Source organism: Nicotiana attenuata, chromosome 12 (genome assembly GCF_001879085.1).
Source record: "Nicotiana attenuata strain UT chromosome 12, NIATTr2, whole genome shotgun sequence".
Classification (NCBI taxonomy): domain Eukaryota; kingdom Viridiplantae; phylum Streptophyta; class Magnoliopsida; order Solanales; family Solanaceae; genus Nicotiana; species Nicotiana attenuata.
The window spans coordinates 20,349,503-20,367,601 of NC_032000.1; the positions used below are offsets into that span (position 1 = coordinate 20,349,503).

The following is an 18,099-nucleotide window of genomic DNA, read 5'->3' on the forward strand; positions in this document are numbered from 1 at the left end:
AGCCGTACGCGGCCGCAGATCAGCCGCGGATGGACCGCGTATATTGCCCCTTGTTCTTCCTGACGAGCGCGGCTAGTGCGCGGCCGCGGATCGACCGCGCACCTAGAGGAGGTTTCTGCCTTCATTTTTTCTTTCTTCATTTGCGCGCGCTCACCTCCGATTGGCCTCCGATTGGCCTTCATTGCTCCATATTAATTTCAAAACACTCTTTAATGTCTTCATAGCTCGGAATTGCTCCTATAAAGCATAAAGTTCTTAATTAGAGCAATTTGTTATCATTTAACCTTCAATTATCAATAACGTGCAGCTAAGTTAGAGCGTCAATGGTAGCTAAACCACGTAATTATCGCCTACTATCAATACCCCACACTTAAATCGTTGCTCGTCCTCGAGCAAAAACCACACTCTACAGAGGCCTAACTTCACTAAGCGACTTTCCTAACTCGTCACACCAAGAATATTTCACAAAGATTGAGCACAATAGTGTAACATCTTCACCTCAAGAGTTGACTCTCACAATCCACGCAATATTCATAACTTACTCACTTACTCTAACGTAGAGGTTAAGACTTACCTTTCCTTCATGAATCAAGTGCCTGATCACTACAAAAGAAACTCATTCTACAATCAAGTAAAATTAATGCACAATGAGGAACTTTAAAATAGACAGAATTCACTCACCCTCGGAAACGATATTTTTGTGCCACAAAAGATACTCCATAGGCTTCCCCGTAGTGTACTACTCTACTAATCGAGCTCAATCAATCTAGGATCCAGTAGGACTTTATTTGGTTGTAATGTAGGCTGCGGGATGGGTATGATACATTTGAATATAAGAGTAACTATACCTCCCTAAGCACTTTGATACATATACTTTAACATTCAAGCCCATGCTTATGTCAAACCAAAACTCCACCTTCACATCAATGTGTATTACCACATACTTCTTTAAGCACAATTATATCAAGAGTCACCACTTATTAAGGATTTTTTTTATAGCAATACCACCATTTTTTTTCTTTTCTTTCTTTTTCTTTCCAATACAAGTGGCTCTTATTTATTAAAAACTGTGTACCTTTCTCCTTATTTTCTTAGTTCCACTCAAAAGCCGAACCAACTACCCCACACTTTAACTTTACAAAGTTCATAATAATTCCAGTGGAGAAAAATAAAGAAAGGCATAGTTGGGTTTGTAGCTCGGTGTTTAAATATTCAGCAGGTAAAATATGCGCATCAGAGACCTGGCGGATTACTTCAGAGACTTGATATTCCGGATTGGAAGTGGGAGCGTATTACAATGGACTTTGTAGTTGGGCTTCCGCGGACTTCAAAGAGATTTGATGCCATTTGGGTGATTGTGGATAGATTGACCAAGTCCGCACATTTTATTCCAGTTGGCACTACTTATTCTTCAGAGCGGTTAGCGAAAATCTATATCCGCGAGATTGTTCGCCTTCATGGTGTGCCAGTGTCCATCATTTCAGATGGGGCACACAGTTTACATCACAGTTTTGGAGGGCAGTGCAGCGAGAGCTAGGTACACAAGTACAACTGAGTACATCATTTCACCCTCAGATGGACGGACGGTCCGAGCGCACTATTCAGATATTGAAGGATATGCTACACGCTTGTGTCATTGATTTTGGGGGTTCTTGGGATCAATTTCTACCGCTAGTGGAGTTTGCTTATAATAACAACTACCAATCGAGCATTCAGATGGCTCCGTATGAGGATTTATATGGGAGACGATGTTGGTCTCCTATAGGTTAGTTTGAGCCAGGTGAGGCTAGGCTATTGGGCATTGATTTGGTTCAGGATGCCTTGGACAAGTCTAAATTGATTCAGGAGCGGCTTCGCACGACGCAGTCTAGATAGAAGAGTTATGCCGATAGGAAGGTCCGTGATGTGTATTACATGGTTGGGGAGAAGGTTCTGCTAAAGGTTTCGCCTATGAAGGGTGTTATGAGATTTGGGAAGAAAGGCAAGTTGAGTCCTAGGTATATTGGACCTTTTGAAATACTTAAAAGGATCGGAGAGGTGGCCTATGACCTTGCTTTGCCACCTGGTCTATCGGGTGTTCATCCAGTGTTTCATGTATCTATGCTCCGAAAGTATATTAGGGATCCGTCCCATGTTTTGGATTTCAGTACAGTTCAGTTGGATGGTAATTTGACTTATGATGTAGAGCCAGTGGCGATTTTAGATCGGCAGGTTCGAAAGTTGAGGTCTAAGAACATAACTTTAGTGAAAGTGTAGTGGAGGGACCAGTCAGTCGGAGAAGCTACTTGGGAGACTGAACGGGAGATGCAGAGAAAATATCCACACCTATTTGAGGCTCAAGGTATTTTTTTTCTAACCCCTTCGAGGACTAACATTTGTTAAAGAGGGGGAGGATGTAACGGCCCAGCCGGTCGTTTTGAATAATACAACCCCGTTTCCCCATTTACTACTAAATTCATGCTTTGCGGTTGCATGTGACTCACCGAAGTAATTGGTTCGGGTCCGGTGGGGTTTTAAAATGAATTGAGACACTTAGTCTCAAGAAGAAAGCTTAAGTTGAATTAATTGACCGGGTAGTGAAAAGGTGTAAACGACCCCGAAATGAATTTTTGATAATTTCAATAGCTCCGTATGGTGATTTTGGACTTAGGAGTGTGTGTGGATATTTATTTCAAGGTCCGTAGCTAAATTTGGCTTGAAATGGCGGAAATAGGAAATTTAAGTTTGGAAGTTTGACTGGGGGGTGGGGTGACTTTTTGATATCGGGGTCGGAATCTAGTTCTAAATCGTTATGTCATTTATGACTTGTGCAAAATTTGAGGTCAATCGGACTTGATTTGATAGGTTTCGGCATCAAATATAGAAGTTGGAAGTTCTTAGTTCATTAAGCTTGAATTGGGGTGTAATTTACGATTTTAGCATTTTTTGATGTGATTTGAGGTTTCGACTAAGTCCGTATCATGTTTTAGGACTTGTTGGTACATTTGGTTGAGGTCCCGAGGGCCTCGGAAGAGTTTCGGATGGTTAAACGGATCAAATTTGGACTTAAGCTAAAGCTGAAGCTTCTGCCTTCTGGTGTAACCGAACCTGCGAAACTTGTCTCGCAGGTGCGAGCCTGGCACCGCAGGAGCGAAAAGACCGCAGATGCGGACGTTTCATCACAGAAGCGAGCCCGAAGAAGCGGTTTCTTGTCCACAGAAGCGAAGAAAGCCGCAGAAGCGGCATCTTAGCGCAGAAGCGGTAGCCGCAGAAGTGAAAATGCTGGACAGTGTATAAGTCGAGCAGTCCAAGATTTTTTTCTCATTTTTGGACTTCCAAGCTCGGGTTTTGGGAGATTTTGAGCATGAAATCATGGGAATTTTTGAGGTAAGTCCCTTATGATCATTGTTAGTCAATATTATTGAATTATCATTGAATATCCAGGCTAGATTACGTGTTTTTGAGGTGTAAATCGGGAATTTGGGCCTAGGAATTTGAAAATAAGATTTGATGATTTGGAGGCCGAGTTATTATCGGATTTTGGTAAAATTTGTGTGGTTGGACTCATAGTTGGATGGGGGTTCATATTCCGTAATTTTTGCCGGGTTCCGAGACGTGGGCCCCACAGGCAAATTTTGAGTGCAATTTCGATTTTTAATGGAAAATATAGAATTTCGTATGGAATTAATTCCTATATTTTGTATTGACTGAATGGAATTATTTTGACTAGATTCGAGACGTTTGGAGACGGATTCGCGAGGCAAAGGCATAACAGAATAATGAATTTCATAGCTCGAGGTTTGTAACGGTTATAAATCTGGTCCTGAGGGTATGAAATCCCGGACATGGTGTCGTATGATTATTTTGGAGGTGACGCACATGCTAGGTGACGGGCGTGTGGGTATGCACCGTAGGGATTATAACTTGGTCCGTCCCGTGAGACTATGGAATCAATTAGCCTATTGTTTAATACATGTTCCCTCTGTTTTCATGGAATTTGATTGTACTACATGTTAGAAATCATGTTTAGGCCTGGTATTACACTGTTGAGACCCGTGAGGTCGGGTATTTGTTGAGTTACTGCTATTTTCTGTTTTGCTTCTCAGTCATGACATTACTTGCTTATTTCACCTCTGTTCCCTCTTGTTTATCATTGATACATGTTATTATCTTTGTTTGGGCTAATTTATATGATTTCTGAGAGCCCGAGGGACTGGAGAGATTGATGACTAAGATAGGGACTAAGTGCCGAGCTGTGAGTTATGTGAGTTTATATGGATCGGGTTGCACGCCACAACGAGCCTTCAGCCTGATTATCTACATTGGATCGGGTCGCACGTCGCAACGAGCCTTCGGGCGGATTATTTATATTGGATCGGGTCGCACGCCGCAACGAGCCATATGGCTATTATATATTGGGTCGGGCTGCACGCCGCAACGATATAGCGCTTTGGCTGAAAGAGCCCCTCCGGAGTTTGTACATCCCCAGTGAGCACAAGTACCTATTGAGTATGAATATTGAGGGGTGAGAGCTGAGTGACAGAGCTGTTGAGATGAGCTGAGTGACTTTTGCCTTGAGAGGCCATATTTGTTTTCAGTTAATTGTTGCACTTAGTTTTTATTTGTCCTTGTTGTACATATTTCTGGAATATTTGATATCTGGTTTATTTGAGCATGCACTGATGAGACTTAAACTGTTAAATTGAAAGTATCACTATTCTTATTTGAAAGTTATTGAGATAACTGTATTTGCATAGCTCGTCACTACTTCTCAGTTCCTTATTTATTTTCGTTACTTACTAAGTTGGAAGTACTCACGTTACTCCCTGCACCTCGTGTGCAGATCCAGGCACTTCTTGTCACAGCGGTTGCTGATTGAGGAGTCAGACCCAGGAGACTATCGAGGTAGTTGCATGGCGCACGTTGACCTTGACTCTCCTTTCCTTTCATTTTGTACTGTTCTATATATGTTCAGACAGTGTTTTATCAGTCATATGTTGTTATCATTTAGATGCTCATGCACTCAGTGACACCGGGTTTTGGTGTGGATTGTATCATACTATTGAAGTTAAATTCTATTTTACAAGATTTTTCTTTAATATTAACTACTTCCGACTTTATTTAAAAAGTTGACCGTGTTGAGATATTGAGTTGAGGCTTGCCTAGTTCCACGATAGGCGCCATCACGACAAGTGAGATTTTGGGCGGTGACAACAACAAGCATAAATAAGGCTTACTCAATGCTAGCTAGGAGGGAAAGTCAAAGGTTAGTGGCTAACACTATGACAACAAGGGATGAAAATGAAGTTGCATCTCTTCTAGCTGGTAAGGGTGATGTATACTGGAACTACCAAAAACCAAAGAGGAATTGAAATGTTCGGCTATTGCAAAATGAAGGGACATACAAAAGAAAGATGTTACAAAATAATTTGATATCCTACAGGCTTCAAAGGAAAGAAAAAAATGAACATGAACACTGCATATAATGCACGTGCTGAAAATGTTCATCCAAATATACCTGCTGGATATGCAGGAAGCACTAGACAATTTGAGATATCTAACAAAGGAGAGATGGCTAGAGCACTACAGCAGACCATAAAATAATATGATCAGATTATGAAGATGCTGAATCTAAATACTAATCTAGAACCACCACAGGAAAATATAGCCAATATGACAGGTAATGCTTACTCATTTCTTGTCGATATAGCAAAGGCACATTGGATAATAGATACATGAGCAACCAATCATATGGTTGCAGATATAAGACTGTTAAGTAACATTAAAGTAGTCAATACTAAGGACACGAATAAGGTTAATTTGCCAAATGGAGAAGTAGCACACGTTACACACATTGGAAACTCTAGAATAACAGGCACAAGGGAGATAAAAAATATATTATTTATACCAGATATTCAATACATGGTGTGTTTGGTATGAAGGAAAATGTTTTCCTAGAAAATATTTTCGGAAAAGGGTCAAATATGTCCTTATACTATTGAAAAAGGTTTAATATTACCCTCCGTTATACTATCAGTCCAAATATACCCCTAACGTCATACTATCGGTCCAAATATATCCCTGACATCATGAAAGTGGTACAAACCTACCCTTCCTCCGTTAACTGCCTTCCTTATGAATACATTTTATTGCTACCTCACCATTTCACCCTGTTTGCAGCTACCAAGTTCAATTACTTTGAAGTTCTACCATTATTTTGAAGACTTCACTACCTCTACTTCCTCTTGCTTTTCAAAATACTTGTTGCTTCTCCGGCCGATACTAGAATTGTACGTACCTTTCACTTGACCTTACAATTTTGTGTTTTGTTTTGCTTTTCCTTGTTTTGTCGCTGAATCTGTAAGACGTATTTAGGGAAAATTTAGTACCACTTTTATTTTTAATATAAAACATAAAGAGAGATAAATTGTAGCCTTTCAGAAATGTGGTTGAAGAGAAAGAAACAAAAAAAAAATATTAACTCTCGTGTCTAGGTTGTTTTTCTTTCTTACCATGGTCAATTTTGAAACCTTAAACTTTTGCCTGTATCTTTGCTTAGTTTGTTATATAAAACAAAATGTATTTTCGTCTGTATAAGCATTAATTTTGAATAGCAAAATCAAAAATTTTCTCGGTTCACATTGTTTTATATTATCTTTAGTTGTTAGCATTTCGTTTGATATAGTTTGTTTGTATATCTATGATCTGTGATTTTTCTTCAAATGAACGGGAAAGAAAGGTTGTGGGGAAGGGATAAAAATGGGAGTATAATGGTGAGGTGGCAATGAAATGTTGCAATAGGGAGGCAGTTAACGGAGGAAGGGTAGGTTTGTACCATTTTTATGAAGTCAGGGATATATTTGGACCGATAGTATGACGTTAAGGGTATTTTTGGACTGATAGTATAACGGAGAAAAATATTAGACCTTTTTCAATAGTATAGGGGTATATTTGACCCTTTTCCGAAATATTTTCATGGAAAATGAGTGGTTTTATCACTTATTTTCCATTGTTTTGTTGGTGAGTGGAAAATTTTTTTCAGAAAATTTTTTTTAGTATTTGGTTAGAGAGTAGAAAATATTTTTTTAGTAAAAATATTTTTTTATGCTACTCTCCTCACCTCCCCCTCTCATCCCTCCCCCAAAGTCTATAAAAATTCATACAAACCCAAAGGAACTATTATATTGCTTTACTTTTTTACGCAAAAATAACATTGAAATTTATGCTCCATAACTAAAAAGAAAATACTCTTTTTTGGTTGAAAAAGAAAGTACTCTTTCTACAACATGAAAATAAACTACTCAATTTATTTAGGGTGGAGGTGGGGTGGGTATGTGGGGGAGGGGATTGGTGGGGGTTGGTGGGATGGGGAATATGGTGCGGAAGGTTGAGAAGGAGTTTTGGAACTCTTGATAGGAAAAATATTTTCCTCCAATTGGAGGAAAATGAGTTCATGTTTTTCAAAATATTTAAGCCAACCAAACATGGGAAGATTGGAAAATATTTTTCGAAAAATATTTTCCCTCATACCAAACACACCCACAATCTCATGTCAATTTCTAAAGTAACAAAAGATCTTAAGTGCTTAGTTGTATTATACCCTGATTTCTGTTTATTTCAGGACCTCTACACTGGGAGGTGAAGGGGATTGGTAAAAAAAATGATGGACTTTATCTACTAGTTTAACAAACAAATAATCCAGCAGGAGCAGAGGGAAAAGGAACTACAAGAGGACTAACAACACAAGAGAATAAAGAAGAAGCAATGATCTGGCACAAAAGGCTGGCACATGCTATAGGAGGAATTATGAAGACGCTTCTAGGATACAACTTAGAAATTGTTTAGTCTGTAGTAGATAAATGTGAACTGTGTTCGTTAGCTAAACATCACAAATTATGTTTTTCTTTAAGTACTAGCATATCAAATAAGGTGTTTTAACTGCTATATTTAGATATTTGGAGTCCCTATAATACACCAACTTTTGATGAAAACAAATACTTCATAACAGTTGTAGATGACTTATTCTCGTGTGACATGGATTTTTTGTTGAAATCCAAATCAGATGTTATCATAGACTTGAAGAACTTCATTAAAATGATTGATACTCAGTTTAATGTTGTCGTTCAGACAATTAGATCTGATAATGGAATGGAGCTTGTGAACTCAGAAATGCAGGAACTGTTTAAATCTTTGGGAATTATACATAAGAAAACATGTGTTTACACACCCCAACATAATGAGGTGGCAGAGAGGAAGCATAGACATCTCCTTGAGGTTGACACAATAATAGGGTTTCAGGGTCACATCCCGCTCAGATTTTTGGGTCATTGCATATTAGCTGCAGCTTATGTGATCAACAAACTACCATCTATAGCTATTGAAGGAAAATCACCTTATGAGGTGTTCTGTAACAAGAACCTTCTATCAATAATTTAAGGACTCTAGGGTGTATTTGTTTGCTATTGCATTACCAAAGAGAGATAAACTTGCCAGGAGAGCAGTTAAAGCAGTGTTTATGGGATATTCCAGTGTAACCAAAGGTTACATTCTATATGATCTGGAGAAGCATCTATTCTTTGTGAGCAGGGATGTCATTTTTAGAGAAAATATCTTTTTATTTCAGCTTCAGTTAGCAAAGATAGATCAAACAATGGATCCTTTTCTCATACATGACATTAACAGTTTGCTAGAAACTTCAACAACATCATATCCACATGTATTGGAGTCAAATACAACAGTTGATCCTGCAACTGTCTTAGCAGATATCCCTATCAATTCTGACTCCTAGAATGCTTCACCTACGGGGGGGTGTTCATGACAATGAGAGCCTTCAGAATATCTCTACCTCACATGAGCTACCAGACTTAGATGAACCTGTTGAGGAAATCTTTCCGTCCACAAGAAACAATAACACTAGTGCCCCTTTGAGGAGATCTTAAAGAGGCTCCAAGGAGCCTGTATGGATGACTGATTATGTTACCAACAAACCTTCTGCTAGCTTAGTTTTATATCCTATTGAATACTTTGTCAAGTATGACGTGTTATCATCATCTCATCAAATCTATCTTGGAGCTTTTTCAGCATTCACAGAACCTCAGAACTTCCAGCAAGCCTCCCAAGATAAAATGTTTGGTAGAAGCTATGCATGCAGAAATTTAGGCATTACAGGAGAATAATACCTGGGAATTGGTTAGTCTACCACCAGGAAAGAGACCTATAGGATGCAAATGGGTTTACAAAGTAATAATTAAGGCTAATGGGGAGGTAGAAAGGTTTGAAGCTAGGCTAGTAGCTTAGGGGTATAATGTGATAGCATCCTAGGAAGCTCAAATCTATTCAAGGGAAAGGATAAATCTTTGGAATCTCAAAGAGGGTCTTTAACAAGATGTCAAGCTAAGGAGTTGCAAAACAAGGTCATTAGACTTCAAGTGCAAATAAAGAAGTTATTAATTGGGAGGAAGAGATTAAGGATAAAGGATGTAAAGAAGTTGTTGATTAGGACTATATATATTACTTTCCAAGTTATTTAAGGTTATGTATTCCTTTTTCTAAGATTTTTGAAATTACTTTCGAAGAATGACATGGTTTTTACTTCCTAGTATTTTTCTTTTCCTAAGGTAGTTGGACTTGTTGTCCAAAGTAGTTTAGGACTTTATTTCCTTATTTTTTAGGTAGAATTTCATGACCCCTCTCTATATAAAGGGGTATCTTTTTTGTTTTTAGACATAGATTATTATAGGCAATATCAATAAAAATTGTGAGATTTTTCTTGCACTCTTGTGTGTGGCTGCTCTTGGATTTATTCTTCAACCTTCAAGACTCAACTTAAGATGGTAAGATGAATTCTTTGAAATCTTAGATCACTTCTAGGTATTCAAGAAAGGTGATAAGTTTAGGCTTATTGTTGTACTTGTTATTCTAAAGGGTCGGGTTTCACAATCTATCTCTTGTTTTTAGTTCTCTACCAAAGGTGATTAGTTCTTCATTAGCTAATTATTGCTGTTAGAATTCAATTTCAAGAATAGACTTCTTGAATTCAAGAAACTCTTTCTTGAATTCAATCTATCTTTAATTTCTATCTTCTTTTTTGTTTCCCTATTTTCTTTTAGCTTCCGCACGTTTCTTGATTTTCTTATTTTTTCTTTAGTAATTCTTGAATCCCCTGTCGTGTCATTATCACAATGAGACCTTCTCTACAGAGGTTAAGATAGATATTGTTAGGACTGTTCTTTCTATTATTGCCATGTAGAATTGGTTTGTTCATAAACTAGATGCGTACAATGCTTTTCTACAGGAAGACCTTCACGATGAGGTCTATATGGAACTACGACAGGTTTTTACAAGTCAAGGGGAGCCAGTTGTGGTTTGCAGACTTGTAAAATCCCTGTATGGGCCTAAACAAGCCAGTAGGCAATGGAATATGAAATTATCAAAAGCACTGATGCTTTCTGGTTTTCATCAAAGCAGCCTAGATCACTCTTTGCTCATCAAACAACATGAATCAGACATTGTTGTGATTCTAGTTTATGTGGATGACATGCTAGTGACAGGGAGCAACCTACAGTTGAGTGAAGCCACCAAGAACTCCCTACATCAGGCATTCAAGATTAAATATTTGGGGGAATTGAAATTCTTTCTTGGAATGGAATTCAGCAGGCCAAAGGAAGGAATCTGATCAACCAAAGAAAATATGCATTGGAGATAATATCTGAATTGGGGCTCATATGGGCTAAGCCAACTTGGACTCTTTTAGAGACAAATGCAAAATTGACAGTACCAGAACTAGATAAACTAACATGAGTTGAGGATGACACTCTACTAGATGACATTGGGCGGTACCAAAGGCTTATTAGAAAGTTGTTGTACCTGACACTAACCAGACCTAATATATCCTTCTTAGCACAAACACTTAGTCAGTTCTTGTAGAGTCCCAAGAAGTCTCATTGGGAAGCAGCCTTGAGAGTGGTAAGGTACCTTAAAAGAGAACCAGGACTGGGAATTCTACTAAGTAGTAGCACCAGAAACAGATTAAGTGTGTTCTGTGATGCAGATTATGCACCTTATCCCAACACAAGTAAGTTAGTATCATATTTCCTAGTGAAGTATGGAGAGTCTCTACTTTCTTAGAAATCCAAGAAGCAAAACACAATGTCTAAAAGTTCAGCTACAGAAGCATGGCAAGTGCAGTCTTAGAGGTAGTATGGTTGACAACATTGCAGAAATAAACAACAGCAACAACAACAACAACAATAACAACAACAACAACCCAGTATAATCCCACTTAGTGGAGTATGGGGAGGGTAGTGTGTACGCATACCTTACCCCTACCCTGGGGTAGAGAGGCTATTTCCAATAGACCCTTGGCATCCTTCCCTCCAAGAACTTCCCACCTTCCTTAATTGAAGAAATAATTAGGGAATAATGTAGAGTTGTCAATTGAAGTGTATAGTGATAGCAGAGCAGAATTGCATATTGCAGCCAACCTAATGTTTGAAAGAACAAAGCATATAGAGATAGATTGCTATTTTATTAGGTAAAAGTTTTCAGGAAGGACTGATAAAGACAAAACATATAGGAGTCACAGATCAAGAGGAAGACATTCTGACAAAAGGATTGGCAATGCCACAACATGAATATATTGTAAGCAAGCTAAGTGTGCTAAACATTTTTGCACCACCTAGCTTGAGGGGGAGTAATGAGAATGCAGTGACATAGTAGATATGTATATAGTAGTATAGAGGGTTCTAGATTATCAGAGAATTAGTTATGAAGTTAGTTTGTTAGTTAGATGGTTAGTTAGTTAAAACCTTTCCATATATATATATATATATAAACACACTATACAAACCAACTCAAATATGAAAAATTATTTTCTTTCTCTCATGTAATATTTCTCTCTCTAGATTCTCATCTCCAATTCTCCTTCGGTGATCAGGGTTCATTGATTGTTCCTAAATTCACACAAATCCCCCAAATTATTTCTAGAGAAATGTCGAACGACCATAACTATCACCTGGTCCTCCTCTAAGTCTGGTATGTAGTGCATTATTGCAGACTTCAAATATGTCAAATGCTGCTTCTAATCCCGTTGCAAAACTCTTGAGTTTAGTGGTGGAAAAGAGATTGATATTTGCATCTAAGAAGGAGTCTCCAACTTTACTCCTCTACATACACAAACTTAGATCCAGAGTCCTCTACCTACAAGCATCAGTTTGACTGCTGGTGTATCTGCTCTAGTTTCCTCACCTACTTCATCATATCCCTAAGGTGGTAGTGCAGACAAGGTTAATTCACTCTGGGATTGGTAGTCCCGTCTGCTCTCCAAACGATGATCTATCTCTCTCTACATATGCTGCTAAGATCTCTGATGCCTTACTTCAGTCCACCAAAGAAAGACGACAATTCTTGCTGGATTTGCATTTAATCCAGGTGTAATTCGGGAGTCCCATCCTGGTGTCAGCAATGAACTACTTGATGAAGTGTGGTATATGTATTTTCGACTTAAACTCTGAGTGCAACTTGTTAGACACTTGAAATGGCACGCGTTAAGAAATCCTGAAGGAAAACTGTTGCATAGCGAAAAGAGGTGGTATTTAAATTCTAGGGAATGGAAGGAAGGGGAGGAGTGTGTTCCTCCTACGCGAGTAGTACTAGGACTATTTTTGTATTATCTTATTCATGGTTCTTTACTATCACATGTGTCATTCGCATCCGTTACCTTAATATATTGTTATTACTATTATTTGCTACTTGTTACTTTATCTCCACTGTTCCTTGAGCCGAGGGTCTATCGAAAACAGTATCTCTATCTTTATAAGGTAGGAGTAAGGTCGGCGTACACACTTCTCTCCCCAAACCCATTTATGGGAATACAGTGGTTTTTTAAACATAACTACTTTTTTAGGATGTCGATTCGTATCAAGGAGTTGCATACAATGAAAATATTTCCAGATTTCAGACTTCAGAATGATCCTCCAAACAGATAGAACTAAATAACAAGCTATAGAGGAAAATTTTCCAAATAACTAGTAACGCATCAAATATACCAAATGGTGAAAATTCACATAATGGGTTTCAAACATAAGAAAAATTAAAATAACAGTGAGAACCATCGCTCTGAGGTCAGAAAGCGGGAGGTTGATATTTTTGACAACAATGATCCGGCCTTTGGTTCACAGAAAGCTGGGATTAGACTACTCTCAACGTAGAAATTCAGAGAACCTGCTGCGATCATTCATTCGCTGAGGTTAGACCCAGATATGCATTGAGCCTAAGGCATATAAGCAAAGGAGATAGAACAAAATTGATTTGACTCAGCAGAAGAGCATCACACTGCAGAAGTTTGGAATTGAAAATCACTCAGAATCCAGCTTCTGTTTCTTTTCTTCAGGCTGGTCTGTCACATGTTTCAACTTAGCTTCTCTACGCTCCCTTTTAACTCCTTTTGCTTTGTGAGGCAGTGCCACACTTCCAACCTACAGAAAGGAATAAGTTTTCACTGGTAAACAGAGTCAGAGAATTTTATTTATTAAAATTTCAACCAGCTACTATATTCTTACCTTCTGATCAGGAATGTAAATCTTCCCGTATTTTCCTTGAATGGCATCTTTGACAACATTTTTCTCCTGAAAACAACAGCCAGTAAGATCAGTACTCAAGTTAGTCAGATAAAGATTTGAAAAAGTGACTACGTCAATCAAACCTTGTTCTTTGCTTTATCAAGAGAAGTTTTCATAGCTTCTTTCTTCAAACTGTCATCAGGGAGACGATGTCGCCGAACTACTAAGTCCATGGACGGGCCAACCTCCACTAATTCTATTCTTGGAACTACTGTGCCAGATTTTTTTAACCGCAGAGCACAATGGGTCAAGAAAACCTTTTTTGGCGACACAGCTGTACATACATATACACGATCTAACCCAGCAAGGTTCAAGTTGGTCACAACCTGCATTATTGAACCCACACGCATTAATGGTTCTCCTTCCAATTCAAAGAAGCTAAGTAAATAAGTTATTGGGGAAAGAACAAACCTCTCCATGGAATAGATCAAGCAAAACTTCTTTTAAATGTTTCAACTCTTCAACACTCTCAAATCCTTCTCCAATAAAGGTAAAAAAGGGCTTTGACCCAATTTTAGGAGCCAAATTCTTATCATATTTGAAAGACTTCATGCTTTTGAACTCTTCCACTCCTACTTCTACAAGATCGTAAATATGGTGGTCGTAGGTTCGCCCAATAACAAGATTGTTAGGGCGCTTTTTGGAGTGAGAACCATACTGAAAAATAACCAAAGACCGTAAGTGGGTATAGGAAACAAAAGATAGGCAGCAAAAAGGTAAAAGTCTTGAACGAATGATAATGATAAAGAGATAAACTAAAAAAGTTCAACAGTTTATACAAAGATAGCCTTTTGTTCAAAACAAGATTTTCAACATGGTAACTAGAGTTGAAAGCACTCATCTCACACTGAGTATATAAATTAAAAGTAGGTGTCACTTCTCATCTGCATGAAGAGTAGAAATCTACTATATTAATGTAAAAGACATTTTAACCAGAGCAATACTACTTGGAAGAGTTGGAACTATGCTATGTAGAACATGAGACATCACGTCAAGTGGAAACAATAGCATCAAATCAAATGTTTAACCTTGGTCTTGATCAAGAATTCCTCATCAAAGCATAGAATTTATTTGACTACATACAACAACTACGTCTCAGTCCCAAAAAAGTTGGGAGTCGGTGATGTGAATTCTTATTCCTTTCATTAAGCTCAAATCATATCAGCATCATTACCAAATAAAATAAATGTGCAAGTAAAAAAAGATAAATATATAATAGTAATAATAGAAGTTTTCTACCAAGTCTAAAATCAATTCCTAACTAGTAGGTATCACCTATATGGATTTTACTCTTCCATTGTGCGTAACTTTAGCTAAATATGTATTGATTCCAAGAATTTGTAGGTATTTCAAGGCAACTTCCTTCCATGTAATTTTAGGCCTACCCGTCCCCTTTTAACACCTTCCCGCATTGGTCGACGCACGACATGACCAGACCATCTCAAGCGACCTTCTATCATTTTATCCTCAATGTGTGCTACTTGCACCTTCTAATGAATGCGATAATTTTTAATCTCCTCTAACCTTGTGCTATGCGCATTTTTGCAACACTATCTTGTGGATATGTTGAACTTTAGCAGCCCAACATTAACTACCACATAACATAGTCGGCCTTATAGCTATTCTATACAACTTACCTTTCATGTTGGTAGGCATTCTTCTATCACACAACACCCTAGTAGCACTTCTCCGTTTCACCCATCCGATTTCTTAAGAGTAGCATCTTGATCTATCATTCCATCCTCTTGAAACGTGCCTCGATATTTAAATTATTTGCATTTTGGCACCTCCGCAATTCCATTTAAAAACTATCTGTACTCTTCTGCTAAATAGTTAAAAGACGATTAATTTATGTCTACCTTCAGAAAAAGCTTCACCAACAACACAAATCAGGGAGTCACAGAAACAAATCCAAATTAACATGGAACAGTTATATATCAGCACTTTTCTACCCGCTGAACCAAAAAATGCCTCAAATAGGAAAAGGGCATGTACCCACTCACCACAAAAAGGCTACAATCTGTCTTAAGAGAGAAAAAATCCAAAGAAGCCTCGCCCCCGCTCTCGAATGGTCTAACATTATCATTCTTCCGGGTATATTTAACAGAATTATCCCTCTTCAAATGGTAAATTTCAGTCATCACCTCATTCAACACTTGGCTTGTTTTTGTACCATGTAATATCAATGTCTTTTTCCCAGTTTCAACCTGAAACCAAAGTAAATAAACAAAAATTATCATCACAATAAAAATCTCATCTTTTAAAAAAAAGGGAGTGGTTTGCTAAGATCAAACTCACCAGTTTAGGAGCACGTTTTTCAAGCTCCCTTCTGATTCTTCCTTTCTGTGGGGTTTTAATTTTCCATGGGGTTTTACTTTTCATCATCCTTGCCTAAAAACAAATTGAAAACTAAATTAATATTATTGTGGTTAAGCAAAACTTCAACTATCATAACAACAATTACTATGGCTTAATAACAAATTAGTTGGAACCATTAGAAACAAAAAAAAATAGCAAGAAACAGTAAAATTTAAGCGTTCACTTACCAATAGAGGAAAAGGGAAGATACAAAGAAAAATTGGTAAAGGGAAGATACAACTACGCCTATGAAAATATTAGGGTTATTAGGGTTTTAGAATCGTTTAGGGGTTTAGGGCGGGTGTTATTTGCTTGGTTTCAATTGTGGGCCTAGTAGTGAAAATGCCCATGCCCAAGATGACTTAAATACTACTAATCTAATATCCATCCATTCCCATGTTATACCACATTTGCACAAATGGCCTTTCATAGGCTATCATTAAATACTACTAATCTAGTATCCCCATTCCCATATGATACCACATTTGCACAAATGGCCTTTTATTTTATCCTTAGCACTTACGAATAACTTTGTAGATGAATCAAACCCATCACAATGACCAAATAGTAATTCATACTTCACGTTCTAACTAACTACAGAAGCAATTACAACTTATGTCTTTCTATCTCCCTAACAGATTATCAATTCAGAAGGAGACAACTGTCATTAATCATACAACTCAAAACAAAAACCACTTGGAATTAGTTTAATCCTGTAAATTCACCTTAAGCATGAATCACTGCTTTTAGGAAGCGGGTTCTGTCAACAAACCGTATCAATTCAATCAACCATTACTTAACAAATTTTTTTGACACTTAATTGAAACATGTATTATAGCATCAGATATTAATCAAAGGAGGGAGACTTGGGCAGATTTGGAAAATTAACAGACCAGATCTAAAAGATTAATCACACACTGAATATGAACAACTCATGCTTTATTCCCAAGCTCCAAATGAAGGATAACATATGAAAATCCACATACCTAATAGTAGAAAAAACGAATGAACTCAACCAAATGAAGGTCTGAAGTTGTAGAGATGAAACTCGGCAACTTGAGGGAAACGATTCCAGCAACAAACAACAGGCTCTTCAATCCAACAGCTTCGAATTCCCTTTTTGATCGTTTGTTTTGTTTATGGGAATTCTTTTTGGTTTTTTCAAATCTGGAACTCAGATTTTTTTGTTTTGAATGCAGAACTCTTTTTTAGCTTTGTTTTATGAGAGATTTCTGTGTGGGTGAAGTGAAGAGAACGAACAAAGGAGGGAATGAGGAGGGAGAAAGCAGCGGCGGCTAGGGTTTTGGGGGTCTAAGGGGTTCGTTTGAGAGGAAGGAGGGGCAGCTATTTCTCTAAAGGGGAGGGGATCCGTCTATTCTGAGTGGAGAGGTCTTGGGCGTTTAAGGGAGCGAAAGGGAGGAACGTTGTTGTTGTGGGTAGGGCTGTTCGTAAAAATCCCAAAAACCGAACCAAACCAAAAATCAAATCAAACCGACCAAAAAAACTAATACTTTTTGGTTTGATTTGATTTTGATTTTGAATTTTAAAAATCGATCAAATTTGGTTTGGTTTTGGTTTTAATCAGAAAAAAACCGAACCAAACCGACTATAGGAGTAGCTATTTCAAATTTATTATTAGACCTATATATATGTATATTGTTATACAAAGTTTCAAAAATTTTATGGTAACTGTTAATAGTTTGCACTTTTAATATAGTTCTTTACCTTTACATTCTAGTTTGATTGGTAGTTTTCTTTTGTTTAGTGTAAGAATCCATTTCATGTTAAAAATAATATATTTTTAATTAAGTCTTTAAATTATCCATCACTATTTGATTCAATTATCATCAATATATCTTGGTAAATAATAGATTTCTCAAAGGGCAATTGATTTGATAGTGTTACATTGAAAATGTGGTCGCCGGAATATGTATTTGATAGTGTATGTCTTATATTTAAGAAAAAACCGACAAATAACAGAAAAAACCGAAAAACCGACATAAACCGAATCGAGAAAAAACGACTTAATTGGTTTGGTTTGGTTCTAATATTTGAAAAACCGACTTACTTGGTTTGGTTTCTTTTTAGGGAAAAACCGATCCAAACCGAACCATGAACACCCCTAGTTGTGGGGCTGAAAAGC

General features: G+C 37.6%; 1 protein-coding gene across 1 annotated transcript; it reads right to left on the reverse strand.

Annotated features, from left to right (window-relative positions):
* Positions 12,983–17,366, reverse strand: LOC109235379 (ribosome production factor 2 homolog). The gene is made up of 7 exons (XM_019401462.1): positions 16,943–17,366; positions 15,897–15,989; positions 15,602–15,805; positions 14,010–14,255; positions 13,682–13,924; positions 13,539–13,604; positions 12,983–13,454 (listed from the first exon to the last, which is right to left on the reverse strand). The coding sequence occupies exons 2-7, from the start codon at positions 15,981–15,983 to the stop codon at positions 13,335–13,337; spliced, it is 966 nt and encodes a 321-aa protein (XP_019257007.1). The 5' UTR covers positions 15,984–15,989; positions 16,943–17,366; the 3' UTR covers positions 12,983–13,334.

Coding starts and splice junctions, on each gene's coding strand:
- LOC109235379 (XM_019401462.1), bottom strand. CDS start 15,983: ATGATGAAAAGTAAAACCCCATGGAAAATTAAAACCCCACAGAAAGGA. Junction 15,806..15,896: donor AAAAACGTGCTCCTAAACTG/GTGAGTTTGATC, acceptor CTTTGGTTTCAG/GTTGAAACTGGGAAAAAGAC. Junction 13,925..14,009: donor TTGATCTATTCCATGGAGAG/GTTTGTTCTTTC, acceptor TCAATAATGCAG/GTTGTGACCAACTTGAACCT.